The 14,423-nt window shown below is 38.7% G+C and overlaps 1 protein-coding gene across 9 annotated transcripts in view; it reads right to left on the reverse strand.

Moving 5' to 3' along the window:
- Positions 1-3,315: 3,315 nt before the first annotated feature.
- Positions 3,316-14,423, reverse strand: part of LRCH1 (leucine rich repeats and calponin homology domain containing 1) — a 133,208-nt gene continuing 122,100 nt past the window's right edge. For 6 of the 9 annotated variants that reach the window (XR_005102591.1, XR_005102589.1, XR_005102588.1 and 3 more), the window contains one exon: positions 5,842-5,953. Coding sequence is in view for 3 of the 9 variants with exons in the window: in XM_037377087.1 (XP_037232984.1) it covers positions 5,840-5,953 (114 nt within the window). In the remaining 6 variants the exon portion in view is untranslated. Of the gene's footprint in view, positions 5,954-14,423 lie in introns of all 9 variants that reach the window. The other 3 variants (XM_037377087.1, XM_037377086.1, XM_037377085.1) reach the window with 1 other exon arrangement.

A 14,423-nucleotide genomic window follows, 5' to 3' on the forward strand; every position in this document is an offset into this window, starting at 1 on the left:
TGTGTGTGCTTTAGAGTAAGTATTTTGAATGTTTTTGCATGCTTCAAAAACTCAACACCACGAAGGTGCATGCTGAATTCTAGGTCAAAATGAGAATTAGCAGATGAGTCAGTTTCAGATTATGAATGTGGATACATACTTGGGACCTCAAAATAGTTTCTAGTGCAACTACGCAGAGACTGAATAACAACAGTGTGCCTCTTCAGCTAATTAAATACCAGGGTTCACTTCATCACTTAATGCTGAAGGAAGTCGTTAGTGGCACAACCAATCAAGCTACTTAATTAATCTGAAGTGGTTGGTGTATTTTTTCTTTGGCCTGTCTAAATACATTCTAAATACATTCCAAGAACAAAGTCTGGTGGAGAATAGAGACAGAAGCTTGCTATGCAGAGTGGTTTACTGTCCTATGCATTATTAACATCAAACAAATAATCTGAAGAGTATTTCATGGATAATACTTAAAGAAAAGACATCTTAAAATACATGTGGGGGAAGCAGTCTGTAGTAGAGGAGACTCCACTTTTTTTCTCCACTTGCCTTTGATGTTGCTGAGTGTGAAAGGCTTACGCTGTGTTTCTGGGTTTCTTCAGCTTAACAGGACTGAGAGGAAACTGATAAATAGATCTGAAAAAAGCAATTCCTATCTATAGAGGGTCTGATATCTCATTGCTGAAAATGAATGTGCTTATTTTACAAAATATGGCAGAATTTAGGAGTGACAGTTGCAGATCTAAAGCAGTTCCCAGGGGTATAATGCTGCCAGCTACCTTATATAGGGCAAGAGGCAAGAACACAGATTCTTCAGCGAGCTGTTTATCTTGCCTTACGTAACTTCAAGCAATCACCTGTAAACTCTGCTTTCCCGTGGTTCAGCTGAACCCGCATTGTTGCTCAAACCTTAACTCTTGCCGGAGGAAATCCTAGGGTAGATGTGGGGTTTGCTTTTGTAAGCAATGCTGAATGTTTCTCTGGCCCCTGCTAGACTCTAGGTTGCAGGGAGGCTGATGCAGGGAGCTTACTCTGTTGCTGGTGACAGGCTTAAATTATGTATTGACTTCTACCAACCTTGCATCTACCTATTTCTGAAGTAAGCTTAGAATTCTGCCTGGGAAGATACAACTGTGCGCATCCCAAGAGTTTTCTGAAGTGCTGATTGCAATTTTTCCACACTGTGTGGATTTACAACAGATACTAACTCCCCCTTTCTTACAAAGCAAGGCACTAACAAAAGTCGTAAGCCACAAGTGCTAAACATTTATATTTTTTCCACTCCCACAACACCAGAATTGGCTCAGAGGCTTGTTTAATGTGTGGCAGCTCTTTCTAGTTGTTCCTTCCCCTCAGCAACCAGGTAAACTGCTCTGCTGTCGCCAGCAAATGAATTACTGGGCTATATCTAACACTGCAGCGGAGCAGAAATGTGCTGGGCTGGCACTGCAGCCGTGTGCCAAGTGCTACGGGCAGAGCAGCAGTGGAGTTGGTGCTCGGAGTGGTGCAGGTACTTCTAATTGATAAACATTTCTATTTGTTATCTGTCAAAGCTAGTATTTTTGTCTGATGCATTCTGATAGTTGTATTTAGGGGAAAGATGTATTCTTTTTTCCATTCCCTAATAGTGTATGTGCTTGCATGTTATATTAGAGGAAATTAAAAAACAGGTTTAAGCCTGTAATTTACTGTAAGTGCCTTTAAACCACCATTTTAAAGCTGCTGGGTTAATGGTAGGAAACAGCTTGCTCTGCATGGGGGAGAAGCAGCCCTCTTTTTTACCTGATAAATTTATATGGCATAATTCTAAGTTTCCCATTACACTGCAGATGGTTGTAGGGAGCTTTATTTCCCGTATCCTTAATTTACAGTCCAGCAGGAGCTCAATTACCATAGCAGCTTCCCCAAACAACTGCCCAGCTACAATTTTGGAGCTGAAAATACCTGTTGTGTTGTCTACTTGGCACTCGATAATTGACTGCTTTCCCGCACCGTTTGCTTCCTTGATAAAACTTAGCATTTACGCACACTGCTGCCTTCCTCCTGGAGCGGGACTTTCCAGTCGCCTTGCTTGTGAGCAGGAGCAGATTCAGGTAAGTGTTCAGCAGGATCTTGTGAGTTGGTTTTACCAGTAAGTAACCTCGAGGCTTTATAGAAACTGCCCTGAGCTCTGCGCGACTGGTGCTAAAGCGCTGGCAAGGAAGGGGCCCTTGAACTGCCCTGGGCCGCAGGCTGCAAGTCCGGGACAGTGCAAACCCTTGAGAAGACTTGGGGGCACTGAATCAGTTGTGCAGGTGGTTACCGAGTGTCTGCGCCGTCCCGACGGGAATTGTGCGAGGCTGTCAGATCGCTGTCATTGGCAATACTCAAACCGCGGCTGGCGCTGGCCCTCAGCTGCCTGACGTTACGCACGCTCTGCTCTCAGTGAGGAGCAGCACCAGAGGACTGCTGCTGCGGGACTTTTCCTGCTGAAATCGTGCTGATTCCAATGCAGCAGTCTGCATGTCCTGGCTTTGTATTGCAACAGCCACAAAGGCACTCAAGCTTCCTTAGCAATCAAAAGCAGGATCTCCCCAGATTATTGCCGAAGGAGCCTCTCCTTCCAAAATCCACTACCAAACCTGAGCAAATAGAGCTACAAAACCACCTGGTTAAGGTAAAGATCCTTCGTTAGAAAAATTGAAGAATCCATACTTGGGTGATTTCAGAATCCTGCATGGGAAAGAGAAAGTGTATACTTGGAGCTACAAGCAGTAGTCCCTACTACCTGTTTCTGCAGAGACAGGAGGAGGGCAGAGCAGCTTGACATAGCCCTGACACTGTGGTTATCCCTAGGTCAGAAAGTCTTCCTGCATTATTGCCTGGATTCACTAGAATACAGACATCTGATGTTTGCTGAAGCAAAACCCTGCAGAAGGAGGGCAGGGAAGAGCAAAAGCAGCACTGTGCAGAGGAGCGTGAGCAGTAAGAGGAATGACTCCTAAGGCGCCGTGAGCAGGAGCCAGCAAACTGCAGGTGGAGTCTCCCTTCTCCCTGAGCTAAGCCCACCTGCTCCAGCCCTGGAAGCAGAGGGCAGGTAATTCAGCTGCTGCTGTTCACTGAAAGACCGGCAGGAGATCTTGTGCAACAGGAGCAGCAAAGTGGCAGGAACCAATGCCAACCCACGTTACCAGCTGGATCCTATGCCTAGTTTAGCTGCCAAAGTCCTTTATTTGCATCACATCATCATCATCTCCATCCCCAAACCCTTGCCCGCCATTCCCAGCAGTAAGCTCTCCAAACACCACCTCTCTTACAAGAAACTGTCAGTCACAGGGACAGTCATTAAAGGGTTTCTACAAATAATATAGTTTAATTGTAACTACGGTAAAGATTTTCTATATACATTATGTTCACTGCTTAGGGTATTATAGATTTGCCATGCATGTTTTATTGCACATATAAATAGTGTACAAAGATTCATGAAGATTCTCTTTTTAGCCGTACAGGTTAAGACTGCATAAAAAAAAAAAGCTGTATTACAAAATAGTTAGAGCTATTTACTTACAGCCAACTTGAAGCAAATACCGAAAGACTATCAGGAGAAAACCAAAACTTTAATTATGAAAAAACAAGATTTGTCAAAATAATAATTACAAAGCTTCATGTTGCCATATATACATTGTAAAAAAATACTCCGGAAACCTGCATTTTATCCCTCAAGATGCAGAAATCAATATTCCTATTTTTATACTTGATCTTTGAATGCTTTTAAAATTTGATAAACTCTGACTCACTTCTTTACATTGCTCGTGCTTTTTGACAAAACAGATATTTGTGCAGCTCTGTAAAATATTAAAATACATTTTAATTTAGTGTTAAAGTGCACAGTACATTTTATAGGAAACAATATGCTAGCTGCCAATCAAAATTACAATTTAAGTCAATGTTCCCTCTACAAAATAAACGCTTTTGCTTTGGTTGAAGTAACTGGATGTTCCATGCTTACTGTATGTCTCACTGCAAGTCCACTTTCCTCCTCCTAACATGTGGCTGTCAGTACATACCAGCCCATTGGCAATCTGTGGTATTAAAACACCTGGTCTGCATTCAAATACTGTATTAACCATTAAAAATCTGCTATTGGAATACTGGTGGTTTTAAATGCAGCATCTGTGAATGTGTGTGTGTGTGTGTAACTTTGCCTAGATACATAGTAGTGACAAGTATGCATCATCTTTCCAGAAAGTCTTTATACAATAGTTCTCTCCACATTTTCTTGCTTAAATATTCAGTCCTCCCGCTGCTTTGCCTGTTTTTCTTTTACTTACGCATTTCGAACTACCTGCTTGTATGCACCACTGACCCCTGACAGCTAGCCTTCTCACCACATGCAGCGTTCCTGTCCTGCTTGCTGAAGCGACATTGCTAGCTTCTCCTATGAAAGAAAAACGGATGTTCCAGATACTGTGAGAATCGCTGTGCTGGAACTTTTTCCTCTAAAACATGTGATGTTTTAATAATAAGTTATGCTTCTAAAAATCTCTTCAAAAAATTTAAAGTAGCGGTAAGAAAAAGAACCTTATTTCCTATTGCTGACGTGGGGTTAGAGGTCTGATCCTGCAACCATTTTCACTACAGAACATTGTGCTTAATTCAAGGGAAAATGATGGAGACTATAAGGAGAGGCACTGTACCCAGCAGGTTGTATCTGGAAGATCAGGTCTTTGAGACTGCCTTTGGCAATTTTGATAATTTTATCTCCTCTTGAAGGAATCATTGGGAAAAAAAAAAAAAAGAAAAAAAAATTTGGCTACCTGGTAAATCTTCTCATTCATGTTCTTGTGCTATTTTTTGTTCTGTAGTGCTGTAGTCTTTAAAAGAAATCAAGTTACAGTGCAAAATTATATTTCAAGACAAATGATGCTAATGCACATCGTTCATTTTGTTGTGGCAAAAGTTAGATATCTTGTGCATAGTAAAATAAGCAATCAAAAATATTTGTTCACATTTATTTTTCAAGTTTACAACCTTTTTTTTTTTTTTTTAAACATCTATATACAAATAAAATGGGTGTGCTCTCAGTTTCAGCCAATTTAGTCATGGGGGGAAAAGTGCTACTGGAATGTAAAAAACTCCATGGAATGCAGACAAATTTTTACCCATGTTTCACAAATTCAAGAAAAAAAGAATGCCATTCCAGCTAGCTGTTCTTTTAATAAAAGCACCTATTTTGTTTGCTTTTTATCTTACATATTAGAAAACACAATTTACCGAGATCTAGAGCTACTGCACACCAAGTAGAATAAAAAATAACTAAATATTTATAATAAAATAAAGTGTTTAACCACAAAAAAGCAGTAATAAAATACAGTTTCCTAATTTACATTTTGCATCCAAAGGATGAATAACAACTCACTAATAAATAATATTTATATAAATATTTTATGTCTGGATATCTTTAAAAGGCAATAATAGCCTGAAGCAACTGCAGAAAAACCTAATGTGGTAGAAGTCTGATGTAGTCTCCCTCCTGTTGTTCCCCCAAAATGATTACAGCGATTCTTAGTTTAATAATATGAAGGTATCTTGCTGCAAGACAGCTGTGTACTCCACACATTTTTAAGAGGCAGAGAGGTGGCTGTTCTAGTAAGTACTGTACAAAGTGAGCTATAAAAGCAGCGAAGCCCCAGTTTGCTCTAGAAAATGTTTCTGTTTAGTTTCTGGTTTGTAGTTCAACGCACGTGTACAGTCTGAAAGACGATTCTGAAATCAGAAGTACAAGAATGCTCTTGGAGCATTGGAAAGCTGGGCAGTGTTTTGATTCTTGGATGGCACAGTGGAGCTGGTAACAGCAGAGATAGTAGTTTCATGTGAATAAAGGTTGTTTCAGTGTGGTTACATCTAGCAATGCTTGAACTGTTATGCTCACTTTTACCAAGCCCTTTTCTTCTAGGATGTGATGTGGTAGGCAGAGCTTCTCCTAGAAAAAGACAGAGAAAGGAGTAAAGATTAGGATACTGAATACTCACTGCAAAACCTCGCTTCACATCATCACACTTGGAACACAAAGCCCAACAAGCAGGAACCATTTCCTACTTTTAATTGAAAAGAACTTCCTGTGATTTTGGCAGAAAGTCTCTGATTTTGCTCTTAATATACCTATGAATTAGTGAGAGGAACCAACCTGTTCCGTGGTCATTACCCTATGTAAATGTCTTAACGAAGAGGGAGGGCTGGCAAAGTACACACTGAATTTTCACCTACGAAATGAGGTGTTATTACATTTAAGTGGGTTTGAGGACAAATGGCTGGTTTTATCAGTCAAAAAAGTTCTACCTCTGAGCTCTAACGGGTAGGTCTTGGTCCCAGGAGATACGCACCCTGAAAGCCACCCACTGGCATTTACAGAAAAGCGCGTATCATGTTGTGCATTCAATGGGCGAAGCATTTCATTGTGAGTACTTGGCAGCTTATTTTGAAATAGCCACAGATCAACTTTATTCCCCATAAGGACTCAGCAGTTGTGGCCAGGCTGAAACCTGCCAGCTGTCCACAGGGGCTGTTACACCAGAAGACAGGCAAACACTGTGTCTCCTACAGGTAACAAGACACCCCCCAGTGAATAATTACAGAAAGCCTTCCTCAGAGAGGCAGCCCTGTGTCATGAGAGGCTCTCTCTTTAAAAAGATGATTTTCTTAATGTAACTGGGTATTCCTGTTAATGAAATCCATGAAATTATGAAACCAGGCAGCAGGTTTATAATAAATAAATGAAAAAGCTAGACTACATCGAGTAAACCATAATTACAACTGTGAGAGTCATTGCCACAACATGGAAGCCAAAAGCATAAAGTGGGATGACAAAAATGTACAGATAGGAGAAAACCCAAACAACACTATTAAACACAAACACGTGGATACAGTGTCTGGCTCATGACATCCTTAAGCAGTGCGTGCCAGGTTGGTTTATTTTGAAAAGGTGCCATCTATGTGATCTAACCTTATGCTCTTTCCCGAAGCACCCATACACGACCATCAACAGACATGGGATACTGATATTTTTAGAAAGAGAGGGTTGCTTTGATATTCTCAGATTAAATCTCTTAGCTGTTCAATAAACTTTTAGCTTTTAAAACTACTGATGCACCTGACATTATATTTTAATTAATTGCCTGTCTTCTACTGAATATTCTTGCTTCTGTAATATAAGCTAAGGGTCTCTTATCTTTATGTAATTCATCGTCGCTTCCTCATATTCATATTGATTACATCTCCAATTTAAACATCAGTAGTGTCTTCATCCTCTCTTCTCATCACACATTTTGGTCAGTCCTAGTCCCTTCCCTGACCCATTTAAAGCCTTAAAACTAAATATAATATTCAGGATGATGGAAGCAGAACTGTACATACAAGAACAACTGTTACAGTTTTGTATCGCGTTCTGCACCTATGCTTAATTGCTTTTACCCCTCTGTTATCCAGTCTTTGCTGAGGAAATCTCCTCCAGTGGGCCACAGCTCCATCAGAACTGTACCAGTATTCAACTGCTGCTCCACTTCTTCTGATGTTTATGACTCTTTTTTTAATATTCCCTTTATGCACAACCAACACTTAGCCTGCTTAAATTTTTTGCTAAGTTCCTTACACTCCACTCCAGCCTCAATGAGAGAAAAACTGCAAAACTTACCTATTAAACTACTGAACCTAAAAAGCGAGACACGAACTATTCACAATCATGGCATCTGATACTGATAACTGTAATTTATCTGTATTTTATGTTGACATTTTATATTTACTAAAGTTGTTTTAATATTTATTAATTTATGTTTTAAAGATTTTTTAAACTTAATTTGTAATTTCTTTATTTTTTTTAGGTTTGTAGTTATAGCCCAGAACACCAAATGCTGTGGATTCCCTTCTGCACACACAGACCCAAGAAACAATTTCACACAGGTAATTTTCAAGGAGCTTGGCTGACTACGTCTGTGAGAGACGGACAGCACAGATTTCTCCACATGGAAGATGCTGCAACATTCTGGCAATCTGCTAATGCTGGGTTTCCACTCCATTGAGTTTGTGGATTCTGATTCGCATTGACCAAACAGCTGCGGCACCTGCTGCCCATTGCTGCCTGCTACCGAGGCCCCTCTGCTGGAGCTGTCTGCCCAGTCCGCACAAAGGAATATCCCCATCTTGCAGCCACTCCAGTTCATCACCCAGATTTCCATTCCAAACCTACCCTAAACTGGTCATTTAAGACACCGGGTTCTGCAGTTCATTCTTGTTTGCTCTTCTGGCTGCGATACTGACCTTCAAGTTGTCAGAGACTGTTCTCCGCAAGCTTTTATTCCTCTGGAAAAAAGTATCTTTTCCAGAGGAATATATAAATATATTCTAGGATGCAATCTCCTTAACTGATACTTGATTAGCACTGTAGTAGCTACAAAAGGAGGTAGAGATAATGATATGAAATAAAACTTAAAAAAAACCCAACACTGAAATATTTCTACTTCAAATGTATGATTTTTACCAAACATTTAGTCAATCTAACATCTTGGGACACAGTTCATCCAAAAATCTACAATGCTCTGATTCTGTTAATTTTTAAAAAAATAACATTCATCTATTTATTGAGAATGCAAATCAGACATCTGAAGTGAAATGTTATTCTCTCCACTCTTTTCTACTCCTTTCCAGTGCCCTTGCACAGTAGGCTCTTGTGGGCCACCAAGTCTGTGCAACAGTGTGCCAATATTTCATTAGTCTTCCGTGCTAGACAAAAGGCATTGAATAGTAATGCCTGCTGAATCCAGTGTCTGAAAACTAAGTGATCAGTGTTACAAGGCTGAAGGGTAAGGACTGAATCACAAATCCCAGCCCCAAAACAACCTACCTTGCTAGGTATTTATGTTTGCGAATATTCTAAATTATTCTGTTGAAGCCAAATTTGCTGAAAAAGCCACAGTTCGAGATGCTTCCTTTAGAAAATCTTAAGTTCTAAACTTACCATTTTTGTGGCACCTTACAGCTCTCAAAGAACTGTTCTGTCATGCTTTCTTGCTAGGAATTTTGCAATTGTTTATAAGCACATTTTCACTAAAAGCATAAAGGGGGTATATGCCCCATTTCATATAAAACCCCCATCCAAAATAATTTCTCTCCTTTTAAAGACAATACGTTATCTAATTCTTTTAAATCCATTAGTAATCTGGTTTGTATAGAACAACCTCTCTCCCCCTGCTGTATTTACAAGATGCATACTCAAATAAGGAAAGCTATTTAAGGACATCTATTAAAAATAAGACTGTACAACTGTGTTCTAGGAGTGAGAAGTTTCACAGCATGTTACTTTTTTATATTATGCAAAATTTTTCATTAGCCCTTGAAACATATACAATTGACAGCCTTCTCTTATTAAGCAGAAGGTGGAACTTGGTTAATATTTCATAATTCTGCAGTTAAACATGTGGCTATGATGAACGTTCCAGAACTGACGAGACCTACACCATCTCCTAGATATGACAGGCTTCACCTTAATGTGACACAAATCAATTCTCTTATTTAAGCCCTAATCACTAACTACCTCCAAAACTTTGTTGATGGCTTTCATCAAAGCTGCCTCAAATACTTCTCAAATTACAGCTTTAGAGTCATTTACTTAATTCTTCTCAGAATAAGAAAAATCAAATCCTGCCAAGGATGGAATTCAGAGCACACTGATCATCAACTCAGCTTTCTGCGTAACAGCAGCTACCTACGGCCAAGATCCCAGGTGCCTCAGTCTGCTATTCCTGCAGCGCTGTCCATTTTCCATGCTCTGTCTCACGTTCTAACCCACTGCAGCTGCTGTCTGGAAACCACTGACAGTAGAGCTGTGAAGCTGCACGCCATGAAGATTTCAAAACTTTTCTTAAATCCTGGAATTTTGAGACAATACCAACCAATTTTGAGCCTGACCAATCAAGAGAAGAACTCACCTATGACTGAGGACACTCAACCTCACCCACTTCTCCCCACCTTTGATAGGATTTCTATCCCTTTTACATTGGTATCAAACCCGTAACACTTCAATATAGTAGTATGAATCACCTCTCTAAAAACACCCTTGTTGAAACCATCACTGAACAACCAGAAAGAGAGACATTATAACTGGCTATTAATCCTCAAGACCAGCCTAAAAATCTTGAAAAACAATTGTGGAGGGAAGAGCTGCCACTCCACTCACAGCAGCATGAATATTTCTCTTCTCCATCTACTACAACGAAGATCTATTTTTTATTTTAATGTCTTTTTTTCTTCCTAAGAACACAGAGGAACCTAATTACTTATTGTAAGCAAAGCGCTTTCTACAGGCACGTAGCTATTTTGAATGGGTAGAGGTATTTTCAAACTCATCATGAAGCAAAAGAACAAGCTCCTTTTGATGAAGAAAAAAAAAAAAAGGTACGAAAAGGAGGCAGCAGCCAGGAGGCTGAGTCACAAAGCAACACAAAAAGACAGTACAACAGGTGTACCCACAAACATAGACGTGTGCACGTGCTTGGCAAAGCAAGTTTCTAATCCTGGAACAAAGCATCTGATTTAGATGGTGTAGAAGAAAACCAGGAATACACAAGGACACTAATCCCACAAGGATAAGTGACACACTACACACACATATCTATTTGCTTTGACATCAGGTGACTTCAAAGTCAAGACAACTGTTTGAATTGGTTTATGCTTAGGCAAGCAGCTTGGCAATTCAGATACAGTAGTATTAATCAAAAAAGTAATTATTTTCATTATGTCAAATGGGCAAGTAGTGAAATGACCACATCATAACAACAGCAGGGCCCAGCTGTATTTGTTAGCAAAACCACAGAGCAATGGAATTGTACAATTTGGCAAGAGCCTTTATCTTTATTCCTTGTATTTGTAGGATATGGGATTTCAGATCTGGAGGTGAAAGAGACAATATATTCACAAAACAATGAAATACGGGAATGCATAGTTTCTCCAAGGACAAGTTAAAACAGTAAGTCATGTAATGCCCATCATTTACTATTTGGAGCCAACTACTCTGAAATAGGAAGTCAGTGAAAGAAACATCAGGGTCTTATTAAGTAAACTTATATGAAATTTTGTTAGGTCAAGGCCAAGTTTTCTTTCTAAAGAGCTGAAAATATAGAAAATATTTACTTTTTCACATATCTAAGGGAATTTGAAATTATGTCTTTTTATACATTTTTTCTTAACTACTATTACTGATGATGTCTGTATATGCCCTGAAGATACTATTTGAGGTGCAAAAGAAAAAAGCAGAAGATAAAAAAAGCACAGTAATTCAGGTTATAGGTAGATTTCATGATTCTTTTCTTTTAATTTCTGATTGAGAGATTAGTATATTTTGTAAAGTATACACATGACTAGACTTGAAAAAGCAAAAAAAAAAAGGAACAAAACCCAGACCTTCAATACTGGAGCTACAATTCTGTATTTGGAGTCGTAGCCAGTTCGATGCCTAAATATGTGCATCTTCTGAATATGTAATAAATTGCATATATTTACAAAACTGTATTTTTTTGTATGGCAGGCTTTGGACCCTTTTACAGATTCTGGCCTTGAGCCATAAAATTTTAAAAGTAGACCGTATATTTTGCCAAAATGCTTCAGTTTCATTATAACATGCTAAGAAAACAGTGACCTGAAACTGCAAGGAACAAAAAACTTAATAAAGACAGAGACACACGAAACAGTGAGAGAAAATATATACTCACAGGGGAAATATCAATTATACCATTACCTTAGATATTAAATTCTGAGAGATGATGTGAAGGAATGAAAGTGTTTTGTATCGAAGTAGAATGGGTCATTACCTTAAAGCAAGTTTATACTGCTCCTTCTGCATAATGCAGCTTATGTGCTAGAAATGCAGGAAATTGCAAAGGTTTACAAAACCTGCTCTACTGTTTTTTCTAAACCCGCACCTAGGACCGCTTTCATTATTTTTATATATATATATATAATTTTTTTTTTGTAGCAGTAATAAAATGCTAAGAATACTTCTTTTTGTGAGAAAAGATTACTTGGCAATAATTTGGAAACTTATTAATGTATACAAAATAGAACACTGGATATTTGCCCAGGTCTAATTCAATCCCCATTCACATTACATGTAAGTTTCAGAAAACCTACTAGGAACACAATAGAATCCATATGCAGCTTTCAGCTGCAAAAGCTTCCTAATAGACAAGAAATAGGCATTTGAAGACTACTACACTGCACTTGAAGATATTTATCTGTTTTCTTGTTCAAGGAAAAAGAAAGCCAAATCCTCACATCAAAATGCCATTTGTAATACAGTGCAAACACATTTTACCTGCATGTATATCCACTACAATATGTATTTATTACTTTATTGCAGTATGGATAAGATTACCTCCACAGGACAAAAGAGAAGTCAGTATGCTGGGCAGAGTACAGATTGGAGTAGATCAATTTATGAAGAAATCAGTTTGAAAATCTCTGATTATTTTCTCCCAATAGAAAAAAAAAACTGAATGGGGAAAGAAATGGGGGAGCAAATATTATTCATGTTATCAATGAATATGTGGGTGATCTACAATGTACACTGTTTTCAAACCCAAGGTCATCAACTCAATCACGTGACTGGCTGTGCGTGGTAAGTACCAATTGTATATAACTGAATGTCTCAATATTGGTATCTCCTCAAAGGTGAAGAACCACCAGTCAGCTGAAACGTTAAGTTTCCCAAGGACTAAAGCCACAAGAACAGCAGCACAGAAACAGGACTCTGCATTTAGCAAATAAGCCATTAGATTAATGAGCTACTTCTATGTTTTAGTTTCCACCTCCCCATTTAGTGGGAGAATTACTGGCTTCAGGGGTGGGCAGACATATTTTTCACATTCGCATTATGTTTGAAATATATTTTGAGAAACATTACTATATGCACACTTAGGAGAAATGTAAGGGTACATATTATTGTTCTTTACCCTCTAAGATTTATGTATATTTGGAAGTTTTAACAATAACCAGAAAAAAATACGAAACCGGATAAGCTTCATGTACGGTAGTAAGGCTGTGCTTGTCATGAAGCAAGTATGCTCGTTTTTCACAGTCCGGTTCAAGATGGCTTCAACTCCATAACTACAAGAAAGTGAAGAAAGTACTTGTAATGTTACACTAGTTACTGTATATTATCATAGTTGAGAACAGTGAGAAAATGTACTCTAAGTAACTAAAAGACAACTCTGTTTGCATAGTAAGCATTTGTAAAGTTAAAACTTTGGACAAGTTTGAGAGTTACGTGTCATTATGACTGGGACCTGTCAGTTGGTCTACATTGGCACAACAGTCTCTAACCCAGTGTCTAGTTTGATGAAACACTCAAAAACACTGAAGACATGAACTTCCATTTCTGTAGACTGGAAATGCAAGACACAGTGATCTGCTACTTCTCCCACCTCCCTCCCAAAGCTGGTGGATACAGTGGATAATCAGATACAATATTAGACAATAAGACAGATGTGTACTATTGGATGGTAGCAACAGCTTTGACCACCCAATTATCTAATTTCAAAAATGTTAAAATATACTGATACATGCAGATTGGTCCTATATAAGGAGTGGCACAACACAAAGCATTGACAGGAGACCTGTTTACCACTTACGGGAGCCGGAGTAATATCCCAGCCCTAGAGAAGACATCACTTTTGTCTCAAATACCAACACTGGATTATAAGGAATCATACAGTTGATAGATTCTGTACTGATTCAACCTTTACGTCACTTTCTCAGTTTCACCAGAAAAGCAACTTTGTTAAAACAAGGCAACCAAATAAAGACAAAGATCTGCTGAAAGTGGAAGCTTAAATGTCAGGCTCTGACCCTGAGTAAGCAAGTGTCCGGTGTTGGACTCACTGAAACTAGACACACCGTTAAAAGACAGGCATGTGCAGGATGAGGGCACAGGTCTATAGCTACACACCCTTCTCCTCAAGCGTAGAGACCCTAGAAGCACTCACTGAACTCATGCCTGGTGGCAGAAGACACTCTCTACAATAGACCTGTTATATGTATGCACTAGAAGCTGCTAGACACCAAACCCTTTAAAAACATTGGATTTACCCATAGTCTGGAATTAATTTTTCCATTTTAAAGTATCTAATTATACATTTCATCCTTTTTATATATGTATATATATATCTATATTTGAGCCATAGACCCCAGGAATAGAACCTGAATTTTTAAATAAAATTTTACAAGTATCTATGGAATGGGGATATTTATAGTATAGCACTAAATCATAACCATATGGACAGAATAATCAGTAACATACATGCTGTTATGCTAGTTATCCTCTAAAGGTCTATAGGTAATTTTTTCAGATACTAGGCAGTGAGAAATGAGTGTATGTATTTAACATACACAAAACTGAGATCCTTTGG

Source organism: Falco rusticolus, chromosome 2 (genome assembly GCF_015220075.1).
Source record: "Falco rusticolus isolate bFalRus1 chromosome 2, bFalRus1.pri, whole genome shotgun sequence".
Taxonomy (NCBI): Eukaryota; Metazoa; Chordata; class Aves; order Falconiformes; family Falconidae; genus Falco; species Falco rusticolus.